Here is a 15,487-nt window from a genome sequence, read left to right on the forward strand (position 1 = left end):
TAAACCTGTATGCACACATCACAAACACGAACAAAATCACTTCCATACGTCATTTACTCCATCTCAAACATGTTCATAAAGCTTGTGACCCCATCAAAATCCTGCACTGACTAAGAGCTTTATCCCACATTAGAGATGGTTCACTTGTATGTTATGAGAGACTGTAAATCTCTTTATTGCCATCATAAACACAACCTCCCCGGCTCTCTCTGCTCCAGCAGGCATCCGTGTATAATACGTCAATACTTGCACAATAAACGCACCACCAGGTACCACAACCACACATCACGTTCCCAGCGGACAATTTCAATTTCTAGGCGGTGGATGCAAAAAAAGATTGAGTTAAGTAATAACAACAGACCAGCTCGTACCATAACTTATCATTCGTGAGGGTGGTTTTTTGTGTGTGGTAGATACATCCTGCTATGTAGGGATGGATGTGTTTTTGTTCTGCACTTGCAATCACCTTGATTTTTTTTACTTTGAATTTCTGTTGACTTCCTGTTGTTTTGATTTTTCCTGCTCATGTCAAGCACCCCGGTTCCTCTTCTAGTCATTACAATCAAACTGTTGTTGTTGCTTTTGGAAATGGAACAAGTGGGAAAAAGGCTCTTGACTTTGGAGGAGAAAAAAAAGCAGGCGGGTAGAGTGACTGGATGAAAGTTTTCATGTATGCATTTAGGGTTGAATCTCTACTGTCAGTCTGGGAGAAAGAGCTCCAAATGAACAATACTTCTGGGTGTAGTTTACTGCTTTAATTTGTGTAAGGGAGCAGATTTTCTCTTTGACTGTTTTCCATAAGTTTGGTAATATGTATGTGGACACCTGAATATTACACCTGTATGTGATTGCTGAGCATCTTATTCAAACACAACAGTTAACAGAACAGGTTTTGAAGCCTTTTAAAAAGTCTAGGGGTCTGCAGCTCTCAGATGGCTTGATGCCCCATGGTACGAAGCTTAATACTGGGGACTCAGATCGTAGATCGGAGGGTGTGGTTGGAGGTTTGTGTTAAGATCAGTTTCTTTGGGTTAATGGGGAACCTGTCTGTTGATAGATTTGTGTGTCAGTATCAGGACTTTGTAGTCAATCCTCAAGGAGACAAAGAGTCAGTAGAGGAGAGAGGTGCTAGATGGGAGGTGGAGGTGGTAGATGTGAAGTACCATCATGGAATAGGTAAATCAGGTATTTGCAGGGGGTATTTGCACAGTTTTAGTTCAGCCTGGTGTATGATTGCTAAACCAACGCCAACACCAGAGCTGCAGGCTGTAGGCAGGACGGCAGGCCTCATTAAGCACAGAGCGGTCCCCCGGTTTGTGCCAGGTTTCAGTTCGGCACATGACATCATGGCCCCTGTCCAAGATAAGTCATGTATGAGGAGGGATTTATCGCTGAGAGATTTTTGTATTAAATAGCTCCATAGTGGCAGGAGTTAGAGCTGAGGATGGAAGTCTCCACAAAATCCACAATACACTGTGATCCACTCCAAGTCTCTAAGGATGCATCCAGGTCTACTTCTTAAAATCAAATTTTTTTTGCAGCGGGTTAAAACCCGTTGTTGGGTGTAATTAGGAAGTGGTGTAAACTCCGTAGCTGTGTGGCGGAGTAGAACATTATAAAACGGTTGTGTCGTTTGGAAGGAATGGCAACGTTGGTAACAGCGACAGTGATATTCACAATCTGAAGACCGTTACAGCAAACATGAGGGGAGCTCCAGTTGAAGAAAAACCCCAGTCACTAGAGTCCATCAGTCACAGTGCAGCTATGGGTAGAGAAGAGCAGGTAGGAAACACTTTTGGGCCAATTTCCCAGACAGGGATTAAGTCTACTCCGAAACTACACTTGTTTCTCAGTGGATATTTCCACAAAATCTTGTGTTTTGTCTGGGATTAATCTTAATCCCCGTCTGAGAAACTGGACCTTTATGTTTAATTATCCGATATCCGTAAGGCAGTCCTTATCTTTAGTTGATCCAAAGTCCACTAGTTTGACAGAATGTATTCAACTCAGGCAGTGATCAGAACACAGACAGAAAACGGAAAGCCATAAAAAGCTCAAGCCACATGCAGGAAGGCTACGTTAAACACCTGAGCAGTGACGTTCATAGTCAACCGTCTATTTAGCAAAAACGGGCTATAGCGACTATCCCTCGTAATGCAGAGTAGCCTTTATACAAAACAAAAACTTTAACAAACATAGTTTCAGTCTTTCTACCAGTCACAAAAGTCTTAGTGAGGTGATGTTGGGTGATAAGGCGTCTCAGTTCACAGATGTTTGATGAGGTTGGGGTTAAGGGTTCTGTACAGGCCAGTCGACTTCTTTTACACCAAACTTTACAGACCTGGCTTTGTGCTCAGGGGCATCCAAACAGAAAAGGAAAAAACTGCTGCCACAAAGTTGGAGGCACACTATTGTAGAAAATATCATTTGTACGTTGCAGCATCAGAACGTCCCTTAATTGGAAATGCACTTGTTCTAACTAAGATTCAAGCCACATTTCAACGTGAAGGATCGTCCAGATAGAGTGCACATACATATGTGTACGAGACATCCATAGTGCTACTCCAGGTCAGAAACTACATAGAGTACCGCTATCATTAGCACACATTACCCACTCTAAATGGATTCTACAGGCTATAAGAGCATTGATTGATGTGCCCATAGTTATAATTAAGTATTTCTATTGTAGCACGTATGCCCAGAAGCACACACGTGTATATACATTCAACTTAATTATACAGCAACTCTACAACCGTCCATTTACTTTCTTTTCAGAGCAGCTTCTCTAAGCCAGTGTTCACCCACCGCTCGGAAAACAATTTCCTGCTGAAGTAGCTTTTAGCTGCGACATTAAATAGCCATTAAACCTTTAAAGGTTCTGTTGCCATACTGAAACTAATGTCGGCTATCAAAAAAAAAAAAAACCCACGGAGGATGTGGAGATTTTTGGGCTTTTTTTTTTGAGAATAGAGTGACCTGGCAGGTCACTGTGACTGCTCAGAGACCTGCTGTGAGTAGAGAAGGAGATAACAGATAAATGAACAAAGGGCAGGTGGCATCACACTGCATCCTAAATGCAGGAACATTTCACACCTAACAGACGTCCTGTTATCCAAGTGGCTTAAAAGCAGCTAAAAGGCAGTTTTTGCTGTTGATAATGAGACCTGCGTTTCCCCTGTTTTTCTTCTGTCCGCACAGACATTTTCACAGGGTGACTGTGAGGTGCAGAGAAAAGCACAAAGAGTCTTTTCACCATCACTCACTGATAAAAAAAAAAAAAAAAAGTGCCAACTGGAGAATAAAGCAAAGCAATATAAAATAACTCAACATTCAATGCGGCAGAATGTTTTGTTTGGAACTGAGCCACACTTAACACTATTTAAACTGATTGCTGCAAATGAGTATTTAGGAAATGCATTCGTTTAACAGTGTATGTATGCAGCAGTGTTGCCTGAGGTCAAGACAGATGAGAGAAGAGAGAGGAGATGTGATGGCATTTAGTTGCAGTTTAGGTTTAATTATGCTTCAGGCTGGAAGATAATAACCCAAACCTTTGAAAAACAATTGATTGTTGTGACCGAGGCGTCTCCAGCCACGATGTTTTAGCGAGTTGCTTTATCTCATCAAATGCTCTATTAGACGCGAGCTCCCTCACTGATAAGACACCGGTGAGCAGTGAGCAGGGTGCAGATGTGGTGGGCGGGCAGCATGTTGTTTCTGTCTGATGTGCATCTGGAGTTTCTGTTTGTAGAAGGAAGCACCAAAGGAGCCCCGACGGAGGCAAGCAGCCTGACCGCTGTGCCCTGCCTGGCTTTGAAGCCCTCATCAGATCAGACAGAGGTGTATGTGTGTGTGTGTGTAAGTGTGTGTATGCATGTAGTGATAATTAAGCAAGTTAGTTACTCTGTATTCCTTCTCTGTGTGTTTTAAGAAGAAATTTACAGGGTTCAACCAAAAAGAACAATGCTTTTATTCTTGTGTTAATCTTAATTGATACCACATCTGACTTAAGTTGATTTTAATGATGCGCCTGTTTAAAAAAAAACAGCTGGCTTCAATTTCAGAAATCAATTCCACTCAGTATCAAATAATTTGAGACTTTTTGACTTGTCAGAGCAGGAAAAGCACAGGTAGAACACAGAATGTTAATGATGGCTTATTTCCCTTCAAGTGCCGTACGAAGCCACACTTGTTAACTATCATGCATTGCACCAGGGTCATGAATTAGAAAAATGAAATGTGTTTCAGCCATCGTTAATTGCACCCGTGCTTTTCTTGCTTGGACATGTTAAAATGTCTGTTATGTAAAAGGTCTATAGCGTGTGTTCGTGGTGATCTTTACTGCATTAAATGATTTTTTTTGAGCCTAATAAAAACACAAATTTGAGATATTATCACCTTTTTTCAAGATGTAATGGCTAATACATTAGCAAACCATTACCTTTTGGCACTTCCAGCAGATATTAGCATTCGTTTGAGGTCTTGTTTTTTTTTGTCCGTCTAATGAGCAAAAGTCCACGGTGCGCTTTCCTTTCAACCCCCTTACAAAAATATGTGGCTCCTTACCTGGTAAATGTTTCACTTTCACTTGCCTTTTTGTGGAAAACAAGGTTGATGAGAGCACTGACACTGAATCATCCAGCAAATGAGCCGTAAAACAACTCAGTAGAGCTCCAGAGTTGGTGATAAATCTATGTGGGTTCATCACCACCAGAGAGCACCTTGGTTTGATTTATTGTTAGTGTAAAATATATTGATTAGGGTTGTAACGGTATGTGTATTCAGCCTGAACCATCATGGTATGGATGTTTTGGTTCGGTGCGTGCAGTCATACTCAGAATACGCTCTGCGACTCAAATAATTACTGTCAAAATAGTTTAATATACTTAATCCAACGTTGTGGAACAATGATTCTAGAGCATGAGTTCCACCTCATGCATGCTCATGGTTGTATGACAAACCCAGAGGAAGAGCACCGGGCGTTGAATTACCACAAATCTTCCAGGTCTGACAGGAGCCCAAAAAGCATTGTTCCTGCACGGAATCAACTGTGTCACAACCCCCACAAAATGACTTGTTTCATCGTCAGGATTTGACCGATTCAGTCTGATAACATTTGGAAAGAATTGGTTTAACTCCATTCAAGTTAGCCATCTTAGCATTGGAAGTCTTGTTGCACATGTTATATGGGTGCATTGGGCCTAAAGAGTGTACGCAGTGTGCATCCAGCCGGGTCATTTCTTAACAGCAGGAAGTGTTTTTTTTTGGCTTCATGCATACTGAGCAACTTTCATAGAGATGAACGGGCCCCTTCCTTAAAAGCTGTATCCAGTTCCCTTTATACATCTATGACATATGCTAGCTTGGTTACCCTGTAGTGTGGCTGCCATCGGAACGACAAACGAGACCCATCACACTGACCAGGTGCAACACTATTAAAATATACGCCTCTAACCCCTTATTTAAACAATATCAAGTCTTCCCCTACTGCGGCTGTCGGTATTTCACTCCACCTTTGAGTGAAGCCATTCACAACTACTACTTGATTTCTGACATGGTCACATAAGAGCCAGTTCTGAGAGAGAAAAATTTAGTTATAAAGTATGAAAGTAAAACTATATGGTTTGGTCCTTCTGACAGATATATTTGTATTCAACCTTTATTTAACCAGGATGTCTCAAGAGACCACAAGAGGTCAAGACAACCACCATGATAGCACACCAGCTTCAGTTTAAGTAGGAATAAAACAGGCCAGATAGGTTACACAAACATCAAGCACACAAAGAAGAGACTAAATCCAGCTCAATAAAGGCAACTGCAACTCTCAGTAATATACTTTTAACATTGCTTTAAGTTTTCATATTTGATATCTATTATAATATATGAACACATTAGATTATTAATAGTGAAGCATCAGTGTTAGAGCAGTATGTTACTGTTGTAGCTGCTGGAGGTGGAGCTAGTTTACACTACTTTATATACAGTTAGACCATAAATCAGCATATAATAGCTGCCAGCTGCTGTTCTTACTCTTTACAAGAAACAGAAAGCTTGTTTTCCTTTTTCCACTGCAGCGACTAAATTGTTTCAGTGATAGTTATGACCAACGAGCCATTGTTGGTTGTTTCCATTTTTCAAAAATAAAATATATTTTTCTACCTTTCTTTTTTACTGCTGTACTGAAATGGTACCAAACCGTGAATTTCGTATCATCGATTGGACTCTGAGAACACGATGCCACACAATTGCAACTCTTCCTCATAACTGACCGGGCTGCCAGCCGATGCCGACATTTTACAGGACGACTCACTTTTTTCAGACCTTTTCACGATTGTTATGGTTTGCCACGATGCATGGGAACTCTGAAGTAAGAGGTTGAACTGTGATATATTGTTCTCTTTTTTTTTTACTCATGCACAAATCTATTCTCAGTCATCTAAATCATTCCTTCAGTCTCCCCATGGCTTAGGTGGGGTTTAACATGCTGTGTGATGAGGAGCTTGGCAGGCAGTTGTAAGTGACGTATGTGCACTGGTCTAAACCCAGGATATGATCACACCGAGTCCAACAGAGCAGAGCTGTGATCGTACTCGGTGCAACGACTTCACACGCTTTACATTGTAAACAAAACAACCAAGCATATGAATTTCAAGAGTCTGTAAAAAAAAACAAAAAAAAAAACAGCTGATGCCAATTATAGATGAGCCTTTCAGGGTAACTTTTAAAAAATGGTGTTAAAACAAGTGTTGGGTAGACTTTGTATGAACTTAGCTCTTACAGGGAGCGTAGAACATGACCAGAGCGTGTTTCTTCTTCTTCAGCGCCTCTCGGAAATCCTCCGATCCAAGATGGCTGACGCTGGAGGGCTTGTCCTCCCACGACTGCTCTGGTGGAGGAGGGGCCTGTGGGCTGGAGACATGAGAGAAAGCAAAGCAATATTTATCATAGATACTGCAACGAGGGAAAAACACTGCTTTGCTTTACTTGTAAGAAGTACAAATAGTGTAAATAGAGATATAATGTATGCATGTATATAGTATTAGTCCACCGTGGGAATCTAATATGTGAATGCTAGTTATGTAATAGAAGACTGAATGAGACTTGATGTCAGCCATATATAAAATGACGTCTGTTGACCTCTGGTCGCAGACGTTTCCTTCATGGAGTCTGTAATTACAACAGCTGGACTGATGTCATCGCTGGTCTATTACTTTTCACAGTGACCCTTTCCAAAGTTTAATCTAATACACTAGGAGGACATTATGAAAAAACTGTTTGTGCTTCACTTCATACATTTTGTTCTAGAGGGTAAAAATAAAGAAAGCTGGTTGGCACACAAGAGAAAAGAGGGAGCAGTTGAAATGTTTATGTTCAAAATTACTGCAATGTACAGTGAGTTTGCATCGTGTCTTCATGTGCACGGGCGGCATTTGTTGAACAGAGGTAAAGGATTGGTTGAGCTACCTGTTAATTGCGTGACCTACTTGTGCATAAACTCGATGATCTTCTCTTTGCTTCTGAGATGCGGCAGCGTGAACTTCTCCTCGCCTTTCTCGAAATACTTAACGGTAGGGAAGCCAGAGATCTTGAAGCGATCCCCTGCAGCCTTGTGCACTGTGGTGTCCACTGCTGCCAACACACCTGGACTCTGTGGAGAGAGGGGAAAAAAGGTAGACTTTTAGTCCTGCTGGGACTTTGCTAAAATATTACCTATAGTTTGTTCAGTTAGACCAATAGAGATCCCTCTGACTAACCTTCTACATGACACCAATTAACACCAACTGCAACCTTTGGAAATGATCCAAGCTCAACTGTTGCAAATGGGCCACAGAGCCTTTTGTGTATGTGAAGGTACTGCATTAGTAATACTAGCAGAGAAACAAAGAGGAGAAAAACTAATGATATGCTGGGTCTTCAGGGCTCAGGGTGAGTCCATCCATATTAGATAATGGCCCGGCTTTTCCCACTGACCTCCAGTGCCGGGCAGAGAGCCACAAGGAAAAGGTCCAAGCCACGGGCCAGGGGGATGCTCACGAATGAGATAATTGCTCCAGTCACCAGACTGGAGTTTTATAGGCCCTGCCCCTGGCTGGGGAGCGTTAGATTACCACAGAGGACAGAATGGCGGAGTGAAGAGGTGAGGAACCCGCCCAACTAATCAGAAACACATCGAGAGCTGGGCTGCAGGACAGACCGACCAGCGTGTCAGCTGCATCGGCCAAAAGGCCTTCAGGCCAAGAGGAGAGATTAGTATGATCTGCTAATGAGGCACCACTACACCCGTGTAGTTCTGAGTGTTCACATGTTTGAACTAGTGTAGCATGCTACGCACATACATATGAGCACAACAAACCTACCTGTGCACCTTTGTTCAGTATTTCAGCAGCTTCATCATATTCTGGCTTCATCTTCTTGCAGTGGCCACACCCTAAGGGATGCAAATCACATATTAGTGTCTGAATGACGCAATATGTCCAACACTAATAACAATTTAAAACTATTTTAAAAACAACATATCAATACAGAAAGGATATTAAACTTCAGTTAGGACAAATAAGGGGAAGAAATTCATTAAAAAAGACACCCATGTAGCACATTTATGTACTGAAAGTTTCATTTGCATGTGGGTCAAAATATGCACTGATACCAAATCATTTGTGATAAGCCAAATTGTGGAAAATAAAAGTGAATGACCTTATAAGTAATATACACATACATATGTACAATAAATTCAGAAATATTCAGACCCCTTCACTTTTTGTCACATTTTTTTAAGTTGCGACTTTATGTTAAAATGAAGTGAAAACAGAATTTTAGACATTTTTTGCAAATGCATTAAAAAGGAAAAAGTGAAATATCACATTGCATAAGTATTCTGACACTTTTCTATGGCACTTGAAATTTAGCTCAGGTGCATTCGATTTCTCTTGATCATCTTTGAGATGTTTATATACCTTAATTGGAGTCCAATGTGGTAAATTCAACTGATTGGACATGACTGAAAAAGGCACACACCTCTTTATGTAAGGTTTCACAGCTGACAATGAATATTAGAGCAAAAACCAAGACATGAGTTCAAAGGAACTGCTTGCAGAGCTCAGAGACAGGATTGTGTCGAGGAATAGATTTGGGGGAAGGCTACAAAAAAGATTCTGCACCATTGAAGGTTCCTGAGAGCTTTCTTAAATGGAAGAAGTCTGGAACAACCAGGACTCTTCCTAGAGGTGGTAGCCAAGGTGACCAAGAACCTGATGGTCACTCTGGCTGAGATCCAGAGATCCTGTGTGGATATGGGACAAACATCCAGAAGGACAACCATGATCTGCAACACTCACAACAGAGGAACTACAAACGCTGGAACGGCAAGTCATAAAGTTCTTTGAACGTAGAGATATTATCATAAAAGATAGGATCAAAGAGGCAACATAGCGGCTTGCCGTACCCTTCTACGAAAGGACAGCAAAACAAAGCCTGTCATCATAGTTCTGTTTGTGAATGGGAAGTACAAAACTGAGCTAGGTAGGTCAGAAAGCTGAGGGGGGACAGGGGTGAATGAATTATTGCCAGTCATGCATGAAAAAAAAAAACAAGATACAAGCATAATGGACAGGAAACGGCAAAGTGATGATACATCTAAATGAAATACCGAAATAAGCCAAAGTAGTTACAACAATACAGATAAGGAACTAAAAAGGTTTGCCTGTTTGTTATAATATCATGGAATATTTCTATTTGGACACGTTGTTGGCTGAGGATTGGATTGTGTGGACTATTAAAATAAATATCACTGACAGATCATGATGAGGATTATTTGTTCCTGTTCAGACACATTGATGAGGAGGAGTCTGTAAACATTGGATTGGATTGTGTGGGCGATCATAGACTATATACTAAGTATTTTAAGTATTCTAAGTTTATATAATCATTAACTACCTGCCTTAATTCATTAAATGATAAATTAACTGGTATGTTTGACAAATTGAATGACAGAAAGGCTTGTGATTGGTTAAACCCAAATGGACACAAAAGGACAATAGATTCTATTAATACAATACACAGCAACAGCTTTTTTCCAACATAGTTTATGATCAATTATCACACCCATAAATATACTATGTGGTGGTACTGTATGAGGAGATGCATACAAAACAAACACAAATCCAATTTTCATGCTCCAGAATAAAGCGATTCGATTTGTAGATTAATCAAATTATTATGAACAAACAAACTTGCATACATTGAAATTTTGTGATGTAGTTGATCATAAAATTGCACAGACAATGTACAACGCACAAACTAATTTACTTCCTAACTGTATTCACAGGTTGAAAAAACAAGATTAAGGACGAATATAAAAAACAGATGGTCATCTTTTCAAAGGGGTTAACTTGCGGAGGAGTTGAGACGAGGAATTCAAAATATGTAGTTCACTTTGCAAATGTATTTATTTAAATATGGTTGTAAACAAATATAAAACTGAGGTATGATCTTCAATGTGAGCACCTGAAAGACCCTCAGACTGTGAGAAACAAGATTCTCTGGTGATGACACCATGATTGAATCCATTGGCTTCACTTCTAAGCTTTATGTCTGGAGGAAACCAGGCACTGCTCATCACCTGCCCAATACCATCCCAACAGTGGAGCATGGAGGTGGCAGCATCACGCTATGGGGGGGGTTTCATTGGCAGGGACCAGGGGAACGGATTAGGGTTGCAGGAAAGCTGAATAGAGTATAGATATATCCTTAATGAAAACCTGGTCCAGGGTGCTCAGGACATCAGACTGAGGAGGTTCACCTTCCAACAGGACACTGACCTTAAGCACACAACCAAGAAAACACATAGGAGTGGCTTTGAGTCTCTGTGAAACTGCCGGAGCCCTGACTTGAACCCAATTGAACATCTCTGGAGAGACCTGAAAATTACTGTTCACTGACGGCCCCCCGTCCAACCTTAGAGAGCTCAAGAGGATCTGCAGAGATGAAATGGCAGAAAATCCCCAAATCCAGGTGTGCAAGGCCTGTCCCATTATACCCAAGAAGACTTGAGCCTGTAATTGCTGCCAAAAGTGCTTCAAGTAAAGGGTCTCAATACTTATGTCAATGTGATATTTCAGTTTTTCCTTTTTAATACATTTGCAAACATTTGTAAAATCCTGTTATGAGTGTAGATTGATGCCAGAAAAAAGTTGTTTGAACTATTTTAGCATACGACTGCAACATAAGAAGATCCACTGTATGGCTCAATGAAACAGCTGCAGACATCACCTCTCACTCTTGTAAAACATATAAATGAGATCTAACTATATGTTCCTGAGGAAAATGACTTCCATAAAAGCAAAACTAGCAGCTTTAATGCTGCAATCTTTGCACATCATTACACCCTCAGAGCTGTCTTGTTGAATTGATGCATCAACAGCTGGTGTCTTGCTGTTTCGCTTGGCTTTTTTCAGAGGGTTCAACTGCCGCCATGCAGAGGGGGAAACTGTAAATGGGATGACAAGAGCCTCTCATGTTTACTGAAAGGGTTTAGTCATGTCTGATTACTTACTACATGTCTCACTCTCAGCCATGGGTGTGTTTGCGTTTGAGTAAGCACGTTAAGGACAAACCGAGTGAGACTAAGAGCTGGGTGTGAGCGAGCGATGAGGACAGTGGAAGGAGAGCAAGGAGAAGACTCCTTAGCAGCGCCGAAATTTTTAGGTACAATAGAAACAGAGACGGAACCTGTGACCATGGATACACGGGTCTCAAAGCTCCGGTAGAGGAGGGAGAAATGGAGGGGAAACAAAGTGGTGGAGGAGCGGTGAGGGCTGGACTATACAGTTGAAATCAATATCATAATTAGCAGTGTGCGATCGGTATGATACAGATAATACCAATAAGGTTTAAGGAAAGGAAGGAAAGACATTTGCATAGTGGTCAGGCTTCAAATTTGGGCTCTAAATATAAAATCCTTGAATGAAAATGTTTTTCAAAGACGGCACCCCAACTCACGTACAAAAAACATCATCATAACTTAACTACTCCATCGACTGCACACTAAGTATTTATCATATTATCATTAATATTATTAGTTCATGAATGTTCCTGTTTTAAGGTAATATGGTTAAAAGATAGACACATTTTTTGTATTAATATATATCATGATATGTCAACGTATAGTGTAATGACTGCTACCTCTGTCTATATAGTGACGTCTGGTGTTCATCCCTTCAACTGGGATGACTCCCCAGAGATCATCCATATCTCTACAATAGGTCTTATATCAAATAGTCAGACTGATGTTCAATCAAACAAACTTTCATTATTATGCATAGCAACAGACATCTCTCCATACTTTGTTTAACACAAAAACTTAAAAGAGTAATGAGTCATCATCCCTATCTGTTTCCACTGAAAGTCACTAAATGATAATATGAATTATCTCCCAGCTCTAGATAGAGGTGTTGGTGGCTTACTCGACTTGAGAGCAAAAAAAATTCAAAGAGAATGAATTCCATTACATCAGACAAATAGTGCACGTCCTCTGTTCTTAAACTTTGAAGCAGGACATTGTTAATGTTGTTTTAGCTTTGTAGGCCGGTATGAATGTGAGAGTTTGTTTTTACGACTGTTCTTTTCAAAAGATCCATACATGCTCCGAGCATCATGAATAAACTCCATGTTTGAGGTGCGCTTAATACTTCATGAGCGGTGAGTGACTGGCAAACATTTTATTTCTGGATTTAAAACAGCTTTCAGATAACATAAAACAATATTTGTCTCACACAATGTACAAGATGTTTGGTCTTAAGATGGAATGAATATGCTGTTTGATCAGGGATGAGCCGTGAGTGTATGTGTTCACGTCGCTGTTGTGCACGGATGCGTGAAACAAACTTGGTACATTTCCAAACGTGGTAAATTGCCCTTGTCATAACTGTTCAGGAATTCCTTTCTTCAAATATACAATGCAGTGCTGACGCAAGCTATAAATCAAGTGTGATATGCCTCATGTTAAAAAAAAAAACGCCTTTCTTTCAACTGAGTCACTGTAGTGTCTGATCATACAGACTGTGTTGAGGCTTAACAGTGGAACAGAGTGACTGAAAGGACTGAAAGTCTGACCCCTTCAAAGTGATGAGTAAGAGAGAAAAAGTGGTGCATAAGGGGCAGGGTCAGTGTGTGTGTATATGTGTGTGTGAATGTAGGGGCTTACAGTAACACACAGAAATATTGCTGATTCAGACTAAGCGTGGGGGAGAAGAGCTCAGAGTGGAGAGAACAAACAAACTGGCCTTACACCGCTGTAACTCTAATAAAAAGTAAGCCTAAGCGGAAAAAGGCTGGTGTGTTCCCTCTGCTTTACAGCAAATGCTAGGTGTTAGGGTGTTGTTAGGTCATCTTGTCTGGGCCCACAGCGGTAGCAGCTGAGCCTGCGGCTGCTTTCAAAGCGTCCAATCAGGAAGAGATGTTAAAAACAGACCTAATTGCTTCCTAGTGTACCAGCTGCAGCGCAAACACAAACATTTAGGGGTCAAGCTGGTGGTCATATTTCAGGCTTATCTGCTGGAGCATGATTCCGCAGTGTTTTTTTTTTTTTTTTTTTTTTTCAAATAACACCAGCAGAGAGGAACTTTTGTTTTGGAGTGGGACATAATCAGGCTCGCTCTGGGAAAACACAGCGTTCAGTCGGAGGTTTTCGCCGCTGTACGGAGCTGCACGCAAACAACCCCCCCGCTGAGTGCTTTTCAGAGGACGGTGAGAATGGTCGCACTGAGAGGTGGACACAAATGCGAGCTGATGGTGGTGGTTTGGAGACCATTAATCTCACACTGACAGCACAGCCATTAAGAAAACTGCATCAAAGCAGCAAGAGTGGGCATATGTGTGTTTGTGTGTGCGCACGCATGTTTTTGTTACCTCTTTGGGTTCCTGTGTGTGTGTATGTGTGTGTGTGTATGTGTGTGTGAGAGAGACAAAGAGAGAAAGATATACAGTGTAATTGTGTGCAATAATAAATGTTTGTGTCACGATGTGAAAAATGTCTTTGATATGTGTCATGTGTGTACAGATATTTGTGCCTATGTATGTGTGTGTGTGTGTGTGTGTGTGTGTGTGTGTGTGTGTGTGTGTGTGTGTGTGTGTGCATGAGAGCTGAAAGGATTTGATGCAGCTGGTTTCAGCTGGGTGCCCTTGATCTGTTTGTGTGGGTGACTGGCTGCTGTCCGCAGGGTGAGTCAAGTGCAGGATAAGCGTCTGTGGAGCTATGACAGTGCATACAGAGAGGAAGTCTGATTCCAGCACTACTCAGACATCCACTCTAATATTTTTTTTTATGTACATTCAGGAAAAGGAAGGTGAAAAAAATGCAATCATCTGTATTTGCCCTAAGTACACCGAATAATGACGCTAAAATCATCTCTGTACACTCATAATGTGTAATGTGTTTCAATCCTTTAATTAATGGTATAATAAAAGGCAGGCAGCAATTCTGAGGCCAAGTAACTACATTTTACAATATTTAAAGTGAACAAATTATATTTTATCACATATGGCATTTCTTGGCAAGTGGTATAAGTGGGATAAAACCCTCCAAGTTATTATCCATTGCAATCATGGAGTGCACATTTTTTTATTATTCCTTACATAATGTACGCTATAGCATCAGAATGCTAAAGAATTAAGATTTTAGAATTTGGTAGCAAGAATACTTGTGACAATGATCACATGGTCAAGTGGCGTTAAAACATTTTGGAATCTTATCACGGGTCAGATTAGAAAATCGTGCAAAGAGACCAGCCTGACCTTCATCCAAATTGAGTTCAACAACACCAAAGCTGCTTGATTTACATGTTATCTGTTTCTGTTTAGCTCATGCAGAAAAAGAAATGAGACATGCAGCTAGGTATGCACCCAAGCTATGTCTTAACCAAAAGCTGCAAAAAGCATCTTACACTCATGAGGGGTATTGTATTGTATTGTACAAATTATATCACTTGCTTTTTCCTATTCAACACATCACATTTACAGAAAATCCCATGACAAGAATGCAACGTTAGAGATATCTGACGTTGTTTCTTGCCAACTGGCAGAAGTATGATTAACTAACCCGTTTGATAGTGCAAAAACTATTTTTCAGTTTTTAGGCAGTGAATAATGATAGCAGCTACAGCAGGTCCGACTGCAGTGTGACTGTTAAGGATGTGTTTTAATCACTTCAACAGCTGGAGGAGTGTGTTTGCCCTCTGGGTGGAGTGCAGTGCTTGCAGCAGCCCGGAGGTATGAAAGCTCTGCAGCAAAGTATGTGATGACATTTTTGAAAACAATGAATCATCATTATAGTGAAAACTACGGAAGAGGACCCCGTTTTTATTTACTCGTTTATTTTTTACAGCATAGGGAGATTGGACATGTAGAGAGAGGAGAAAGGATGAGGGGGTTGACAGTTGGAGAGGTGACGTAATCAGAAGTAGAGAGGAAGCTTAAAAAAAAAAGTCATCAA

The 15,487-nt window shown here is 40.8% G+C and overlaps 1 protein-coding gene across 1 annotated transcript in view; it reads right to left on the reverse strand.

The window, feature by feature from the left end:
- Window positions 1-15,487, reverse strand: part of pdia5 (protein disulfide isomerase family A, member 5) — a 68,067-nt gene that overhangs the window by 8,587 nt on the left and 43,993 nt on the right. The window contains exons 12-14 of the mRNA XM_062431994.1: window positions 8,358-8,428; window positions 7,485-7,648; window positions 6,779-6,909 (exon numbers count right to left, since the gene is read on the reverse strand). Of these exons, the coding sequence (XP_062287978.1) occupies window positions 6,779-6,909; window positions 7,485-7,648; window positions 8,358-8,428 (366 nt within the window). The remainder of the gene's footprint in view (window positions 1-6,778; window positions 6,910-7,484; window positions 7,649-8,357; window positions 8,429-15,487) is intronic.

This window comes from Scomber scombrus, chromosome 13 (assembly GCF_963691925.1).
Source record: "Scomber scombrus chromosome 13, fScoSco1.1, whole genome shotgun sequence".
Classification (NCBI taxonomy): Eukaryota; Metazoa; Chordata; class Actinopteri; order Scombriformes; family Scombridae; genus Scomber; species Scomber scombrus.